The 18,295-nt window shown below is 40.7% G+C and overlaps 1 protein-coding gene across 13 annotated transcripts in view; it reads left to right on the top strand.

Annotated features, from left to right (window-relative positions):
• Positions 1-18,295, top strand: part of PHF20 (PHD finger protein 20) — a 174,647-nt gene that overhangs the window by 135,367 nt on the left and 20,985 nt on the right. For all 13 annotated transcript variants that reach the window (XM_043496247.1, XM_043496245.1, XM_043496244.1 and 10 more), the window contains 2 exons: positions 9,755-9,854; positions 13,004-13,199. In XM_043496247.1, coding sequence (XP_043352182.1) covers positions 9,755-9,854; positions 13,004-13,199 — 296 coding nt within the window. The remainder of the gene's footprint in view (positions 1-9,754; positions 9,855-13,003; positions 13,200-18,295) is intronic.

Raw genomic sequence — 18,295 nt, 5'->3', positions numbered from 1 at the left:
AGCAACTGTTCTATGGTAGCAGGTGAACAGATTATACTTTGGTAGCTCACCTCAGAAATTCATGTTCCGTGTAAGTTCATTAGGATCATCACCATTAATGTTACCTTTTTGAAAGTTTGAGTAAAATCTCCAGTTACTTTTGAATTAGGAGTGAATGGGAGGGGGAAAACATCGTTCCTACTTCTTTACAAAAACTTTTTTTTTTTTTTTTTAAACAGAGCTACAGCAAAAATGGTTGAAGTTTTTAACTTGTCATGGACATAGTTCTCTTTGACGATAGTGTTGTTGCTAGGTTAATATATTAAAATTAAAATGTTGAGATTGATTTGAAATCTTCCTCAAGCTTCTGAGCATGCTCAGAAACTATTTATCTGCTTGTTTTAAAAGCCCTGCCTCATCACAATATACATTCACCATACTTGGCCCAGTCAAAAGGATAAACAAGTACAGTGAGTTAGTGCTTGACTCAGTTTACATGAGGGATATTATTTAAATGCCTTAGTAAAATCCTCTAAACATTTTTTAGCATCAGGGCAGGAAAAAATCTGGTGGTGGTCTATTTTAAAAAATAAAACCTGCTCTTTTGGGTGGGGGTGGGTCCTGAAATTTTTGATGCATTATGTAATAATCTGCACATTCCAAGTTTTCACTTTTTTGAAGATCCATCCATTCAATTTGGAAATACTACTCTCCTTTCAACCTAGTTTGTGGTTTTAAAAAAAAAACCAAAACCCCATGTTTCCAGCCCCACAATAACAGCAGCAAATGTGGAACTTTCCCTTTCTCTATAAATATCCACACAAGATTCCACACTTGGGGCTTCAGGGAGCTCCCCTAGCTCTTAAGTGCTTTGATTCTCTGAGGCATATGTATGTTATCAGGAGAGCTCTACCTACTGAATGTGCACCAACTACAGACCATTCCAGCCAGTTCCCTACTAACTTCAATCTGCAAAAAAGCACCTGACAGGCAACGTTTTGATTTTAACTGTTATTTCTCCAGCTCTGTTCATCGCTGCTCTTTTGGCAAGTTGCCTCGTTTCTTTTGATCATTTCTCTGAATTTTGGCCAATGGTGAAAATAATTGAATCAGTTCTGTGGAGTGGTTTGAGTTGCTTATACTTTGGGCCTGGAGTATCAGTTGTTAACAGGCTCTTGGCTCCCTTTTTGGGAAATGGTCAGTTTTAGGAATGTTTTTGAAGCTCCCTGGCTCACTTTTGAATCCCCAAGCCTCTTTAGTTAGTTTGGCTTGGTTGCAAGACTTCAGGTCAAGTCTGCACTACCTTTTGGCTTATAAATACACCCAATAAAGTCTTTTATCTCATGTTATATTTTTTAGTGCTTTGTTGATTGGTCATTATCTCTGACTGCTACTTTGTAATTCTGTTGCGTGCAAAAAGGAGGATAGAAAGAAGCTCAACAATTTGAAAGAGTTACAGTGGCTGGAATATCTCAATGGTAGGCATGGCTGGTGTGCTCTGCATCTGGGAGGGGAACTTGGTGTCAATGTGACTAGGTATATGGGTTGTATATGCTTCGAAAGGATCATCTGGAATCAGTCCTGGAGGCTGCCATCAGATGCCCATAATACTGGCCTGTTGCAGTTTCTGTTGACACAGGCCTAGTAGATCTGCTTTACTAGCTGTATCAAAGCAATCTGAACCATCTATTTTGAAGCAGAGGTCTCCAAAGTAGTGATGATTTGATACCTTTGGTGCATTCATGTGTCAAGTCAGTGGCTGAGCTCCAACTCATCTAATAAAAAATGCAGTTCAGGAAGCTCTGAGAGAGATAGAGAGCGAGCCAGCTCTCCTTTGGTACATCACCTTTGACTCCAAGCTTCTCAACTCAAAGGCTCCAGATACCCCAATCCAAGTAGGGAGCAACATTTGGAGAAACTTAATGGCAGCAGTGCATGTTGGTGGAAATACTCAAGTGTTTCAGGTTAGTCATATAGTGTCATAATGGCACCATATTCAACACCTAAGTCTGTCAGAGCACTTGGTGGTATGGGACCACTGTTTATTTCAGCATCAATATATGTGCCCTAGAAATAGGATTAATCTGTGCAAGGCAAGCTGGTCTAACACTCTGAAATAACCTTGTATGAAATACCTTGGTTCAGCTGACATTACTTTCAGAGCAGTGACAAATCTTGCATTATCCTCATCAATGCAACAGGTTGAGTGGGGATAAGTATTTGCTGGGGAGAATTCTTCAGAGGCAGGATACATCTCTGCAACAGAGGAACAGAAAGACAGTTACTGTGCTCCAGAGGATCCAGTATTCCTCTGTTGCCTCAAATGTTTAAAGCAGCTGGCTAAAACAGTTGGGTTTGAATCAGTTTCTGTCCTCCACAATCAAGCTTGACTGGAAGCCCTTGCTTTGCCCTTGCATCTTATTTCAGATTAACTGCCTGAGAAAGTATGGAAGACACTGCAGACTTTTCTCCTCAAGTTCAAAGTGGCAGAAAAGAAATACACCTCACTCTGTTATGCCAACAGCTGTTTCTCTGGGATAGGTCTTGCATGGGGTGTGGATTAGGAGTCCTTAAGAAGCTGGGATAGGACATTGTATGTAGTGGGACATAAGGATTAGTGAGCAGGGTTTAAAAGTAGCTGAGTCTCATTAACCTTGCAGGAAACCAGTTTGGGACATAGAAGAAATCAGAAGCTGTCTGTTGGAAGCTTTATGGGGAACTGGCTGCCTGCCTTTTAAATATACCTAGGTTGTGAATTTTTTGCGTCTTTACAATTAGACTGTTTTTAAGCCTGAGGCAAAGGGATTTGAAATCTTTTACTTACCTTAACCTCCGGAGCAGGGAGGATCAGAGATTGCTTTTGTTTGTTCCTGACTCAAGGGGTTGGGGACTTTTTGTTTTCCTTGAGCCTAAAGAGCATTGAGAATGGATATAAGTTGAGATATGATAAAAACTAGTGGTTTTACTTATCTTTTTGGTTGCCTGGATTCTTTGAGGATGAGTGACCCTTTGGCCAAAATCTTTCATACCACTAATGTGCACAAGCTTGGGGAGTCACGGAGGGGGAAGGGGGCATGGGCGGAGATCAGACAGACTCACAGCACTGTGGCCTAGAGCTCTTAAGATTTGGTTCTTGGGTTCTTTTTGGTAGGTAAGTTTTCTACATTTTGTTGCTGCTGCTTCCTTATGGATCCTAGGTCATGCTAATTGATTTAGCTTGGGCCAGCCATTACCTGTATGCATATCTCTTCAGACTTGATGGGAGTTGCCCATATCTCCTACCAGTGATATCAGGCATCTTGACCCAGATGTCAATGCATGCTGCATCCTCACATCTTGAATGAGAGGATGCTGACTGACCGAACTTGTACTGTGGAAATGGGGAAAATCCTGTTAGTCTAGGAAACTACTTGTTAAATATTTTTCTCAGAAGTGGAAGAGGTTTTACCATGAGTAGCAGATTCTCTGCAATCTGTTTTCATATTATTCAACTTAGACTTCTTACTGTAGTTAACATTTTTCAGTCTCTCCTTGTATTCAGCAAAAGTGTATTTGTCTGCCATCTTATTGTATTACCTTCTTGTTGATTATAAATTACCATTATTTTTTAATCTCTGCTGTAAAATTAGGCACCACTAGAGGGTACTTGTGCAGTCTCAGTAAGGGCTTCTTTCTAAAATGTTCCTGAAGCTCAGCAGTGCTAAGGCTGTGTCTCCCATAAACTGGAATATATAGAGACATAATATACTTTAAAAATTATAGCTCCTGAGTTACCTTTCTGTTTTTACAAATGTAATATGAAATTGAATAATGCAATCAGTACGGTAGCATGTATTTTTATTTTAACATTGTCTTTTATGTTACCATATTTTCTATCTTTGATTTGCAGCAGATTTTTATATTGATAACATGTTTTCCATGGTAATAGTTATTGGGGTGGGGAACTAGTGTTGTAGCAGCTGCAGAGGCACAATTACTACTTGAGAATATGTTGGGAGTGATGTATACATAATTAGCTTTGGGGTTGTCCTAAAATGATGAGCAGTGAAATAGTAATGTTGCGATTATCAGGCTTAGATGTCGGACTTAATGCCCTATAGAGATGAATTGGAAAAGTTCACATCTCTCTATGCTGTTGTTTCAGGCTATCTGCAGACTCAGGAAAATATAATTTCTTCAGTTAAACTGCTCTCCTATTTCATAGATGTGAGCACTAGAAGTATAACTTGATTAGAAATTGAAACTTAGATGCTGGAGAACAATTTTCTGGCAAGGGGTGGATTTCTGTCGTAAATTCTATTTTTGCAAAACACAAGGGGCCACCCACATAAGGTGGTAGCTCAGTGTCTGTCGTCTTCGTTTTGGATATCTTTCTATTACAGGGTGTTCTGGAAGATTTTTTGGGGGGGTCAAGAGCTTTTAGGGTTGAACTAATTTTGTTGGTTCACAAAAATAGTGATGGTGGATTGCTCTGGCTGGCTGTCATGAGGAGGGGGTTGTCCAGGAGAGTGAAGTCTATACTTCAGAGACATGCCCAAAGGCATGGATGAAGGGGTCTGGTGCATGGCTGGCTTTGATATGGGAATTGCTGCAATATGAAGAAGTCCATGGTGGTTGTGACATCTAGGTAGCGTTGGGTTATTTTCTTAGCTGCATTGCCTACATTTTAATTAAAGTTGACTAGGACATCAAATCTTAGTTTGGTAGAAACGCTTAGTTGTTTAAGTAATTGCCTAGACTCTCTGTGCTTGTCTTGTCTGGGGAATTATATATATATATATAACAGAAAATACATAAGGATTTATATTTCTCCATCTCTGCATTCACATACTGAGACATCTCCTATTTGAGTCAGCAGGCTTTTGAAAGTTCCTGTTTTAGAAGGGTGCATCCTTTGATGCTGTTTATGTATATGTTTTTCATTATCTATTGAGATACGAGGGGGTAGGGGAAGAGGGGAGAGACTTCTTTATTGGGTACCAGCCTCTTTTTGACACTGCTTCTTGGAGCATTCTAATTATTTTTATTTGAGTCATCTCCCAAGCCACTCTTGAAGTGTGAAAATCCTGTGCAGTTGGTAACCTTAAAGAAGAAAAAACTACTTACTTGTAAATCTGCATTGTTGAAGATATTCGCACCCCTCCTCCCCCCGAAGATTCTCACTCAGACCTCTACCTTACCCCAGAATTTGGAAGCTCAGATTTGCGGTATCTCCTGTATCTGCCCTCAAAGCAATCATTTGGAGATTTGCCCATTCCTGGAGGAATTGCTGTCTTATGTTTTTTTTTTTAAATGTGGGCACTCTAAATGCCAATTGGAATGGGACAAAATGCTGCCTTTTCTTACTATTCTGAAAGAAACTAGCTAGAATTTGCTGGGACCTCTGAGGTGCTTGTTGGAGCATACACATTCCAGGGAGCCCTTGTGTCAACGCACAGGTGTCTTGAGGCATCAAAAACATAAGAGCTAGAGCAGTTCATGCATGACTGTCACTGGGGCTGCAAGACCTGTGAGTGGGACTCCTGTGAGATCTTATCTACAAAAAGGCAGAATTACAAGTAAGTAATACTCTCTTCCCCACTCTGGTCATCTCTAAGAAGTTCAGTGCCATTAAGCGTGGAAAATACCTTCATTTTTCTTTACAAAAAGATTACATACAAAAATTGTATGCAATCCTAATACTGGCACAGTTCAAATAACAAAGGGTCTGGTGCAGCTCCCTTTAAAGCTGACAATAAACCTCCCACTGATTTCAGTTGGAACAGGATTGGGCCCAGTAACAGGAAGTGCAGAATGTTTCAACTATACCATATACAGTTTAATATATAGTATAAAATTTTTAACCATTTGTGTCTGAAAACAGTAGTTACAGAAAGGTACATATATGTTCTTTGCATTTAAATAATATGTTTGTGTAGCAAGAATTACTAAGTTAATAGTACTAGAACTGAAACAAAACCTTATTTAAATATGGACCTGTGTCAAATTGTCACTGAAGCTTTATCCTGGCCTCTGCTTAACTCTGGAGGGCCATGGGGTTTTGCTATTAGAGCTATATAGGCAGCAATTCAGTTTTTACATTGATCACCCTTTTAATGGAGGGGAATGAGACTTTCTCCTGGAGCCTACATCCCCAAGGTAAGGTAAATTTGTTAGTCTCTAAGGTGCCACAGGTACTCCTTTTATTTTTTGCGAATACAGACTAACATGACTGCTACTCTGAAAGGTAAGGCCTGGACAACAATTTGTCCCAAATAGAACAAGTCTGCGTAATCTCTTCTGGGTTTAATTCCTGAATTTTTTTTTATTATTATTTTATTTTGTGGGGGTTATGCATCTTTCTTTTAGTTGGTTAATTTTTTGTTTTGTTTTAATTCTGGAAGATGTGGCACGGCTCCACATACCAGTTTGGGGAAATTCACTCCTCACCTTCTTTGTATATATAATTAATTTGTTTGGTTTGTTTTTTTAGCCCTTTTGTTCTCCTCCCCCTTTGTCCACCTTTTCTCCTCCTTCAAAATCTCTAGCTCCTTATTTTAGCTCACTTTCCATTACTAATCTATACTCTGGCTCAGTCTGCTTCCTCTCACCTGTTACAGTGGGTTTGTAGCCAGGAAACAAAAGTGGGAAGCACTGGACAGACAGTTGAAAAGGGGTGACAAGCATCGTGTCCTTCCATGGAATGCTCTGAAATGCTCTGAGGCAACTTTCCGCATTTTAGAAGACATTTCAAAACATTCACTTTAATTAAAACAGTTGTCTTGAATTCTGTAGTTGGGTATTTTGCCTGTGTGGCAAATTATGCTTTGCATATTTCTCATTTATCTCTGTTGCACACATGTATTTTTAAAATGTCAGGAGTTCAGCATCTGAAACCAAAATAGGTTTTCCCTTGCCCCTTAAACAGTGATAATGGGCTTATGAGAGTCTCCCCAATCTTCCTCATTCCACAGTCCCACACTTTAATATACTGAATCAGGAGATATCAACTCAAACTGAATGTCTGTGTGTATTTTTGTTTCATTTCTATAAACTTGCTGTAAAACTTCTTTCCGTTTTATTTGTCCTGATCTTTCTCGTTTTCCTTGACTTTTTCTTCCTTTTGTACTCACTAATCTTTCTTTCTGCTTTTTCATTGTCTGCTTTACATCCAGTTAAAGATGTATAAACTAAAAAACCACTTCTATCTGAACATGTTTTGTGTGTGATTGCTACCAGTAATCCTTGAGATTTAGAATTGAAAAATTGGAGGAAAATACTGTTCTGTCAGCTCGTTTGTTGCCCTGTGTAATAGTGCCTTGGCAGTATTTTTAAATCATGCTTTAAAGCAGAGTGGGTTTCAGTTTGACAGCACCCTTTTACTTTTCTGCCCTTTCCCCTCGTGGACCCAGTCTATACTAGCATGTTCCCTAAAATCTCTCACTGGTGCAGCACTGCTGTTGTGCAGCCATGGGGAATTTTACAAAAGTGCTAGTTTAGACAGGGCCTGGAGCTCTCCTCTTTGTTCTTGACACATCTTCCGCTGGCTTCCTGTTTCCTATGCTTTCCCTCCTCCCATTAACCCATCCTTTCCCTTGGGTTTTCCTCTGGCCCCTCCCTTGGCAGGATTTCTCTGCCTCCTCTTCCCTTCCCTTATTGGGGAGACCTGTTTTGGAAGGGGTGCCTGCCTTTTCTTTTTTTTGGATGGGGAGTCTTTTCCTCTCGACTGATCTTTCTATTGCCCATCTTACTCACCACCATTGTCTTAGTGGTAAAAAGAGGGGCTACTTCCCACCTCCCAGGGATGTATTCTATTTTCAGAGTAGCAGCCGTGTTAGTCTGTATTCGCAAAAAGAAAAAGAGTACTTGTGGCACCTTAGAGACTAACAAATTTATTTGAGCATAAGCTTTTGTGAGCTACAGCTTATGCTCAAATAAATTTGTTAGTCTCTAAGGTTCCACAAGTACTCCTTTTCTTTCTACTTTTTACAACCCTCCACCCCATCCTTCTTGACTGGCCTGTCTCCTTCCTATTTTTTCCACCACTCTTCTCCTCCATTTCATAGGGTGAAGGAATGCCTCCTCTTCTCCTCTCCCCATTTTTTGGGAGAGGCTCTCCTTAATCCCAGCCTCCTTGGAGACATGGTACATGGATCTTGCAGTCTGTTTTTGGGGCAGGGGGCGAGAGTCTCTTCTTCCACATGCTCCTCTCTGCCTTTCGTGTTGTGCTCTCCCCCCACCCCCTTTCCATGGTCTTCTCTGTCTCTGCCCCAAGGTCACTGGATCTAACCATGAATCTGGGTGTTCAGAATCTGTTGGTGCTTTCTGATGTACTTTGCAGTCCTGTGTTCTCCCCATAGTTGGAAGATGTGTCCCAAAGGATATGTCTAGACTAGAGCTTTTTACTGCAGGAGTTAACTACAGGCATTAGTGTAGTGTCTAAGTTTACATTTACAAAAGTATAACTTGAGTTAATTGGGAATCAGTTCTCTCAAAACAGGACCCAAACTCTAGTCTAAACAATCTCTGTGGCCCTTGGGACAATAAATATTGTTTCTCAGTTGAGTTAACCGACTCATGCCCTTGTAGGTACGGTTTAATACTTTTAAGGTTTTTTGAGCCATCTTGTAACTATTAGGTTGAGCTAATTCGATTGAAAAACACCTTCTTTGTTCCTGTCAGTACAGCCTGTGCGGAAAGCCACGCAGGGAATGAGGGAGAGTCAGGAAGGCTGTAACAGGCTTATGTAAAAGAAGATACTGAGAACCATACACAGTCCTGTAAATAATGGTCCCTCATGTGCAGTTTTGTCCCACTTCCACCATCTTTTTCATTATCAAACTTAGAAACTCCTTAGAGGAGAGACTTGGTTATCTTATTTATCTGTAAGGTTCTTTTTACGCCATTTTAGACTGTGTAAATGGGACTAGTGGTAACTTCTAGTAGCTGTTTGGAAATTGCAATTGGGTACTTTTCATGGTTTAAAAAAAAAAAAAGACTGAAATACAACATGCAGCTACAACCTTATCTACGCTAGAAGGTTGTACCTCTTTAATACTGACATAGTTGAATACTGGTTAACTTTCAAGTTTAGACCAGGCTTACGTGTCTCTGGCTTCAAGATATCTTCACGTTCAATATTATACCTGGATTGTGATGCTCTGAACAAGGATTGAATGAAGGTGACTCAGCTATCCTCTCACTTCTGGAGTTTTTTAGGTACATTGATTGGGAAGCTTGAACTTGTACTGCGACTACCCTTGCTCTGTGTGGATGAGGTAATATCTTTTATTGGACCAACTTCTGTTGGTGAGAGAGAGAAGCTTTTGAGCTACACAGAGCTCTTCTTCAGGTCTGGGAAAGCTTGTCTCTTTCATCAAAAATAAGGTGGTCCAATGAAAGATATTACCTCACCCATCTTGTCTCTTTAACGTCCTGGGACGGATATGGCTGCAACAATGCTTGCTCTGTGCTCATCTACTAGAGGATTTTGGTCTCAAGGGATATCAGTTTGCTACTTTTTATGATCTCTAATTTCACTCTAAAATGGTTGTGATTTTTATGAAAAATGAGTGGGGAAGGTGGAACTACAGTGAAATTTCCAATCTTTTAATTTAATTGCTGTTCTTAAAATAAGACGGGATCCGGGTGTTGTTTTCTAGGCCTATATTTCTCAAGTTTATTGGCTTTTTCATTACACAGACACTACATACATACTCACGTATATTAATCTTACTAATTGAGGTAATCGTATTGAGGTTTCATTTGTTGATGTGCAATTCTTGACTTCAAACAGTGTGAAGAGTGTCTGTGCTGGCAGCATGGAGTCTGTATGGGTTTACTGGAAGATAATGTACCTGAGAAATATACCTGCTATATTTGCCAAGATCCTCCAGGTACAAAGATTTCTAAGGTTACAGACCCTTCTAATACATGTAGTAATTTTATTAGCTTTTTATATCTATTACAAAGTATATATGTATAGTTTTTGTTCTTGTATCACTAATTTCTGCCCTGTTAGTTTGTCTGTCCTTTTTAGATTATTGGTTTTTTTAAAAAGTGAATTTAATTTGCTTTCATTTGTTATTGTTTAGTCAACATTGTTCAGATGCGTTATGTGAAACCATAACAGGAGTTGGAATTAAAGTGTATAATTATAAAGATACTCCACATAGAACGTATATTTTGCTGGTAACACAGATTTAAGTTGGGGTGTACTATCTGACTGGAAAATACAGATCAAGTTGTCTAATTTTTCAGTCTTTTATTTTTGAGCTCTTTTGAGAATTTTAAATTTGTTTGAGACTAATGGTAAATTGTTGTTGACTAAGTGCTAGGAAGCTTTAGGTAATGCTATAGTTTGAACTTAGTTAACCAAAGCAATTAATTGATGCAATATTGAACTAAGTAATGTTAAAGATGGTAAATAGACTAAAAATGGAATAATTTAATATTGCATCACTTTGGATATGTAAGATTTATGACAGTGGTATTTTCCCACACGGATCTCTCAGCATGTAGTAATGTGATGGAACCTGTGCCTGATTGTGTTGTTACAAATCACCACTTTTATTTTAAATATGCCTGTTTTGATGGCTGTGGCAGACTCATCAACAGCAGTCCTGTAGACTCCTTTAAGGTGGTGTCAGACCTACCTCATGGAATTAACCAGCAGGAGGCTGTTTTCTAACAGTCATCACTATCTCTCCTCTCCCCTCCCTTCATCTCTGAAATGCACTTGTGATCCACTTTTTGTGTCAGAACATAGATACAGTAAGAAGCCATCAAAATTAATTCCTCTGTCATGCACAATCTAAATTATTCAGATTGCATCACCCCATATCTTTTTTAATCCATTCTGGAAATATTATAAAATATATATTCTAGTTCATACAGGAATTAATTCAGGAAAATCCTATGACCTGTGTTATGATCACAGTGGTCCCTTCTGGACTTACAATCTATGATTTAGTAATTCCTTCAATTAATCACTCTTAACAAGTTGGCTGAATTTTTTTTTGGAGAAGATTGAGAAGTTTGGGGCTTCTCTCCAGTTCTCTTAATTGTCAGAACTTGAGGCAACTGAAAAACTGTCTTCTCCACTGTCCCCAGTATCTTCAAGGGTTTGTATGTTTTATACTCTGATCTGTGCCCGCTCTGGCTAGTTAGAAAGCTGTTTGCTACCATTGTGTTGCTGTTGAAGGGATATTATCAATACATCACTTAGTAAGTGGTGGATGCAAGTTGGCTATGGCAGTTCACTCCTCTTCAAGTCACAGGAGTGCTTGCTAGTACTCTCCCTGTCTGACCTTTCTTCTTAGGAGACAGTAAACCAGAAGGGTAATGGCCTTTTGGCTCCAAGTCCACCTCTAAATCAGTGACATCCTGGATAGGTTTAAGTCCAGATTCAGTCTGTCTTAGGAAGTTCAGACTGCCAGTTAGGGTCCTAAATGATTTGTAGATTTTTAGATTAGGCTAAGTTAACATTGATTTTTTTGTTGTATTTGGCAGCTTTCCTACCATTGACCACATGTTGTTGCTTTATTTACTAAGGGATATTGCTGGTGTGCCTGGAACTACTTTGCAGTGGTTCTAGTCAGATCTACAAGACCTCACGTTGCCAGCCAAGCCTAGTGATTAGGAATTATTGTTGTGTGTGCTCTCTCCCCTTTCCCATCCCTGCTCATTGAGATGGCATGTTTGGAAATAATGAGCTTAGTTGACATTAATCTTGACATGATTTTCAACCACGCCCCCCTATCCATGGAAATTCATATTGTACATGGAATGAAAATATTTTGCCTTTATTTATCCCATAATGACCATTGAACAGCGATGCAAGGCTTTGTGACAGAGGTTCCATGATTACAATTCCCTTAGTAGGACAGGGGATCTTCCATGCTTGTGCAGAATGCAGCAGCACAGGCAGTGACCACATTGAGCAATGATGTTCGTAACATGCATCCACTCTGCATTCTTATGTACCTCCTGCCCGTAAAGTTGTGCACTGATTTTAAGTTGGCCCTGTTAGCTGTCAAAACCCCCTAATGGATATTGACCTAGCTATATTTTAAAATTCCTCTGGGAGCCTTTTTCAGATAGGTCTGTGCTGTAACTCTTTTGGGCCTTATATGAGTAGTTGACTTGTTCTTTGCTCTGATGTTCCCCAGGCTGTGGAACATGCTCTTCCTGGGGTAGCTGCAGAAGCCCAACTTCTACTCTTCAAAAACAAGCACACTTCTATTGAATAGTCTACTTTTCAAAGAGACCCTCTGTTTTAATCAGTTAGCACCCAGACAGAATGCATTTCCAGTCCCATCCCACTATTTTTATTGATGCTCCTTTGCTTGGCTTCTTAATTTGTTATTACTATTGTGCTTATCACATGTATTTTATAATGTGATAACTCAGATGCATTTCAGCTGTTTCTGTGGTACCCCAGCCTCCTCAGCAAGGGGTATTCATATATTTGCATGAGCTTTTGGTCAAAATTGTAAATTTCAATGGCTGCATCTTGGTACTTACATTCTACTTACAAAACATAACCGACTAGGCATCAAAGAAACTACTGGTGATGGGAAGTTCACAGCCCTATCGTGTATTTGTTTGTCTGTCCACAGACTGTTTAAAATCATTTGCACTGAATTATATAATGTCTTTATGCCTGAAGATTTAGTTACTGGAATGTGCAGTACTCTGTTGATAAGAATACATCAAAAAGATGAAGATGTCCATCAGTTGCAACTGTCTGGGGTGGAAGCCCTCACTGAATACTGTTGCTTTACACTTGGGTAGAATTCCCTGGCCTGGAGCAAGGTGTCATATGTACTTCCCACTTCATATGTTCCTTCTGTCTTTGGGGCAGTGGAGTGTCCCATGTCAAATAAACTTTTACTAGTGCTATTGTTAAGAAGAGTTGCTATTAATAAGCTGGTGCAAGATTTATATTAGTAGATATCAAGCTAATGACAACTATTACCAGTAATGTTCACATACCAAATTTATCTTAATGATTATTTTATTCCACTCATTACTGTTGCTTTAGGTCAGAGATCCAGCTTAAAATACTGGTATGAGAAGGAGTGGTTAAGTAATGGTCACATGCATGGCTTAGCATTTCTGGAAGAAAATTATTCCCACCAGAATGCCAAGAAGATTGTAGCCACTCACCAGCTTCTTGGGGATGTACAGAAAGTGATAGAAGTACTGCATGGACTGCAGCTGAAGATGAGCATTCTACAGTAAGCAGTGTTTTGAAGTCTTAGTTGGCATGTACTAGATGTGAAACAGATTTCAAAGAGTAGAAAAATAACTGATGATGCAGATTTATTTTGATTTTATATACTATTCCATGGATATATAGGAATGTAGTTTGATTTGTTGAGTTGTGATTTGCAAAAGAAAAAGCTGCTGCTCCTTGGTACAGTGAAACTCATTTTTAAAATATAAAAAATAAAATATTGGTGTGGGATATAGATATACTGAAACGGAAGCCTGGAGAAAGAGAGAGCAAGCAAAGTATAGAAGAAAACTCTTCTAGAATATTTAAACAGAATACAGAAAAAGGCAGAATATGGATGATGGGTATACATCTATCTTTTCCATCTCAATGCTACTAAACCATAATTTTGCTACTGGGAACATTATTTTTTTGCCCATCTCTATTATATATAGTGGAATGAGAACATTAATATCTCAGCAACCTTTCAGTGGCTTGCCCACCACTTTATAATCTATTAGAGCTTTATTTTGTGGTTACCAATGCAACCAGAAAAATTACAAAACATTCCATTATACATGCATATATTTATTAGTAGATATGGACAGTCAATAACCAACTTTTTTCTGTATTTTTGAGTTGAGCAACATTTTTCCAGTTTCCTTAATGTTCTGGGGATGAAAAAATTGAATTATCCTAACCTCAAATCCATCAGTTTCAGAATGTGATTTTTTTTAAATGTTTCTCCATTCACTGATAGTCGGTCACATAGCAGCAGCCATTTGGAAAGCAAAGCTCTTGGTATCTTGGGCCTCTTTTAGAACAACTTCTCCTTTCACCTCAGTCTGTGGTGTCTGCAATGTGATAATTGCAATACATTTAAGTGTTTGAATAGTGGATTGCAAAAAAAAGATAAAGGGTCATGCATCATGGAAATATTATGTATCCGTTCATCATGGGATTCCTTAATCACCTCTGTGGAGTACTTTTCTACTTAATAGGAAGGAGGTGAAACTTGACTATCTCAGGATCTTTAGCACCTTTCTTCCCAGTGTTGTACAACAAGGGGACATGAGAGTTTTAGATCTTTAAATTCTTCAGCTATTGAACACGCTATCTGTTTTGTGGCATTAAAGTATGGAATAATACACAAGTGTTCTGCTTATGGAATTTTTTTCCTTTTGGCTTCCACCTTATCTTGACCGGGCTGTTAAGGTATTGTACTAAATTAACTCCTAGTTTCTCATAAAATGCATCATTAAAGAATCTTCAGGAGATTTCTAGATTTGAAGAAAGAGTAACTTGATGTTCTTCTTTGAGTGATGTCTCTGTGGGTGCTCCACTCCAGGTGATTGTGTGCCCCACACCTCTAGTCAGAGAATTTTGACAGCAGTGCCTTGTTGGGCAGCACATGTGCTATCCCCATCTCGCGCCTATAGCAGCAGTTCTAGCGCTGTGTGACCAGCCACCCCTCAGTTCCTTCTGAACCGCTCTTGGTCTGAGTCAGAGCTCCAGCAGTTCCTCTACAAGACTTACCTTAGATTTAGATTTAGGATTAGCTGCATAGTGTAGTAGATTGGTTAGTTAGAACTCGTTCCTATCCCTTTTCTTTCTGCTGCTTGGGGGAGACGTACGTGCTTCCACTGCCACAACCTTAGGAGCCACACAAGGAAAGTGAGGGACCTTAAACTCAAACTCATCTTTATGGAGAAATCTCTCCTCCTGGGATCGCAAAGTCCTCCCAGTCACCTACCTCGACTTCTGACAGACCTCCCTCACTGACTCTGCACAGGAGGGACCTGTCTCCTTTTTTTAAAAAAAAAAAAAAAAAAAAAAAGCCTAGACTTTCTATTTTCACACCCTCAGCCAAACTCATTGGTGGTAGAGGCAGTCAACAAGTGGGTCAGGCAACACCATTCAAGGACCAACCCATATCATAGAGGGGAAAAGTCTGGATCTTTTTGGTCGTAAGGCCTATTTGTCAGCAAGATTACAGTTCAGCATAGCCAAGTGTGAGGCCTTGATGGTGAAATACAACCATCCACATTATTCCAAACTGTAAGAATGTATTGATTTTTATCCTGGAAGACAAAAAGGTGCAATTTAGGTCAGTCATCTCAGAAGATCATCTCCTGGCATGAACAGCTGTACAGGCTTCCTTAGAATCAGCAGACACAGTGGCAAGATCCATTGCAACTGCCTAGTCATGCGACAGGCCTCTTGGCTCCATCTGTCTGGATTCCCAAGGGGGGGAGATGCAATCCACTGTAGAGGATCTTCCCTTTGAAGGTCCATAAATATTTGTGACTAAGACTGAGTCCCTCCATACATTGAAAGACTCTAGAGCAACTCTTTGTCTTTAGGCATCTACACACCTGCATAAAAATGAAAACAAGGTGGATATTATTTATCACAATGCTCAAGACCAGCGCCCTACACGCAGCCACAGAGGCAGTACGATAACCCAGCGGGGAGGCAAAGACCCACAAGATATAAGCCGCTTCCATCTCAATCTACCACCTCGCAACAACCTGAATTGAAACATCAAATTTGAGGGTTTGGTCAAGGGCCCGAGAGGCCTCCCCCAATTCCAGTTGCTGAAACCACTTTCTACCAAACGTCCATTTACAGACCATTTAATACTATTCTACCCAGCAATTATTTACAATTATTACTTTGGACAAATGGGTACTGGAAATTATCACCACTAGTTATTCCATCCAGTTCACCTCCACCTCCCTCCCTGTCCCTCTTCAGGGACCCCTCTCACGAATACCTTCTAAGACAGGAAGTAGATCAACTCCTGCAATTGGGTGCAGTAGAGCTGGTACTGGTACAACCGAGGGAAGGGATTTTGTTCGCATTTTTTAAACCCAGAAAAAGACATGGGGTTGGAGGCCCATTCTCAACCTGAGAAACATAAATTTGTCAAAATAAAACTATTCAGAATGGTTACTTTAGTAACAATAATTCCAGCACTGGAACAAGGGGACTGGTCTTTGGCCCTCGACCTGCAAGATGCATACTTTCATGTTGCCATACATCCATCGCACAGGCAGTTTCTCCAGTTTGTTTTGGGACAAGATCAATATTAGTACACAGTTCTGCCCTTTTGGCCTCTCCATGGCTCCCTGAGTTTTTTCCAAAGTTCTAGCAGTGGTGGTGGTCCACCTATGCAAGCAAAGACTCATGATATACCCAAATGTAAATGATTGTCTAATCAAGGCCCCAACTCGGGAAGAAGTGGTTGAAGTCACACAAGACGGTATCACTCTTTACAAAATTCGGTCTCCAAATAAACATTCAAAAGTCAACACTGACACCTGTGCAAGAACTAGAATTCATTGAGGCTCACCTAAACTACAGATTCCCCCCGCAGTGATAATCGCAACATAAATTACTTCTAACCTGCAGCCTATTAAGTGCCACGCAGGCGCTCAGGGCCGTGGCAGGGAGAGATGCCTCTCCCCCAGCCCCAGACCTGCCGCGGCAGGGGGAGAGGCACTCCCCCTCAACCCAGCCCAGACCTGCCGCGGGCAGGGGAGAGGCACCTCTCCCCACTAGCCCAGGTACTGCTGTGGGGGGAAGTCTTCTCTCTCCCTGCTGTAGACCCAGGGCAGCCTGCATCCCAAACCCCTCATCCCTGGCCCCACCCCAGAGCCCGTACCCCCAGCTGGAATCCACACACACCCCGCACCCCAACCCTCTGCCCTAGCCCTGAGCCCTCTCCCACACTCTGAACTCCTTGGGCCCCATCCCCCGCCACATTAATTTTGTCTCGCTTCACGTCCATATTGATGCACATAACAAAATTCATTCCACACATGCCTGGGAAAAATTAGAGGGAACACTGATCACAATGGACACTTCCCTACTGGGCTGGGCTTCCCATTTAAACACCTTAACAGTACAGAGCAGGTGGTCTCCTCCAGAATCAACACTGCACCTAAACATTCTGGAACTACGAGCAGTTTGCAACACATGTGCACGCTTTCTGCCCATGATCAAAAATAAAATCGTACAAATCCTGATGGATGTCGCTTGCATGTTCTCTCTCTTTAAAAAAGAAAACAAACAAAATAAAAAACAGGGAGGAGCAAGGTCAGACTCCCTCTGCACTGAGGCCTTAAGACTGGGGAACTGGTGCATCCAAAGTCAGAACAGCAAATGTCTAACATTTTGCTTCAGAGCAGGCTTAGGGCCAGGATCCAGGGGTAATGCCTTCCTCCTCAGATGGGACGTACCTCTTTACGCTTTCTCTCCTACCCCAGTGTTGACCAGGATCATACAAAAAATCAAGACCGATCAATCCAGAGTCATCTTGATAGCTCCCACATGGCCCAGGCAAGCTTGGTTTCCATACCTGCAGCAGATGTTGGCATGTCCACCGCACGTTCTCCCTCTTCTTCCATGTTTTCTGTCACAAGATGCAGGCTAAATCTTGCACCCAAACCTGGAGATCCACCTGAGACCATGGCTCCTCCACAGTACCAAGGCAACGAGATGACCTGTTCAGAAGAGGTGATGGATATCTTGCTAAACAGCAGATGGTTGATTTACACATTCAGCCTGCCTCCACAAATGGAAGAGTGTTCACATGTTGCCAGAACAAACACATCAGAGCCACCACTTCCACTCCATCACTAGTCCTCGACTATATATTTCAACTAAAAATATTAGGCCTTTCATTGAGCTCACTTAGAGTACACCTTGCACCTATCACAACCTTCCACCATAAAATGGATGGGTACTCAGTCTTCGCCCATCCAATTGCAAAACAATTCCTACAAGGTGTCTGGAACCTCTATCCCAAGCTCAGAGTCCCAATGCCTCCATGGGATCTTAATTTAGTACTTCATTCCCTTACTGCACATCCGTTCGAGCCCTTGGCTACATGTACACTATTATACCTTTCAATGAAAGTAGCCTTCCTTGTTGCCATCACATCTGCAAGACCCGTAGGAGAACTTGGGGCCCACTTGGTATAACCCCCTCCCCATACACAATCTATTTCAAGAGCAAAGTAACTCTAAGACCACATCCTAAATGTCTGTGTAAAGTACCCTTCTCATTCCACCTCAACCAACCTATCCACGATTCCTGCATTCTTCCCTGAAC

This window comes from Dermochelys coriacea, chromosome 13 (assembly GCF_009764565.3).
Source record: "Dermochelys coriacea isolate rDerCor1 chromosome 13, rDerCor1.pri.v4, whole genome shotgun sequence".
NCBI lineage: Eukaryota > Metazoa > Chordata > Testudines > Dermochelyidae > Dermochelys > Dermochelys coriacea.
Note: the sequence above shows the minus strand (reverse complement) of the source record. Positions and strands in the feature narration are given on the sequence as shown.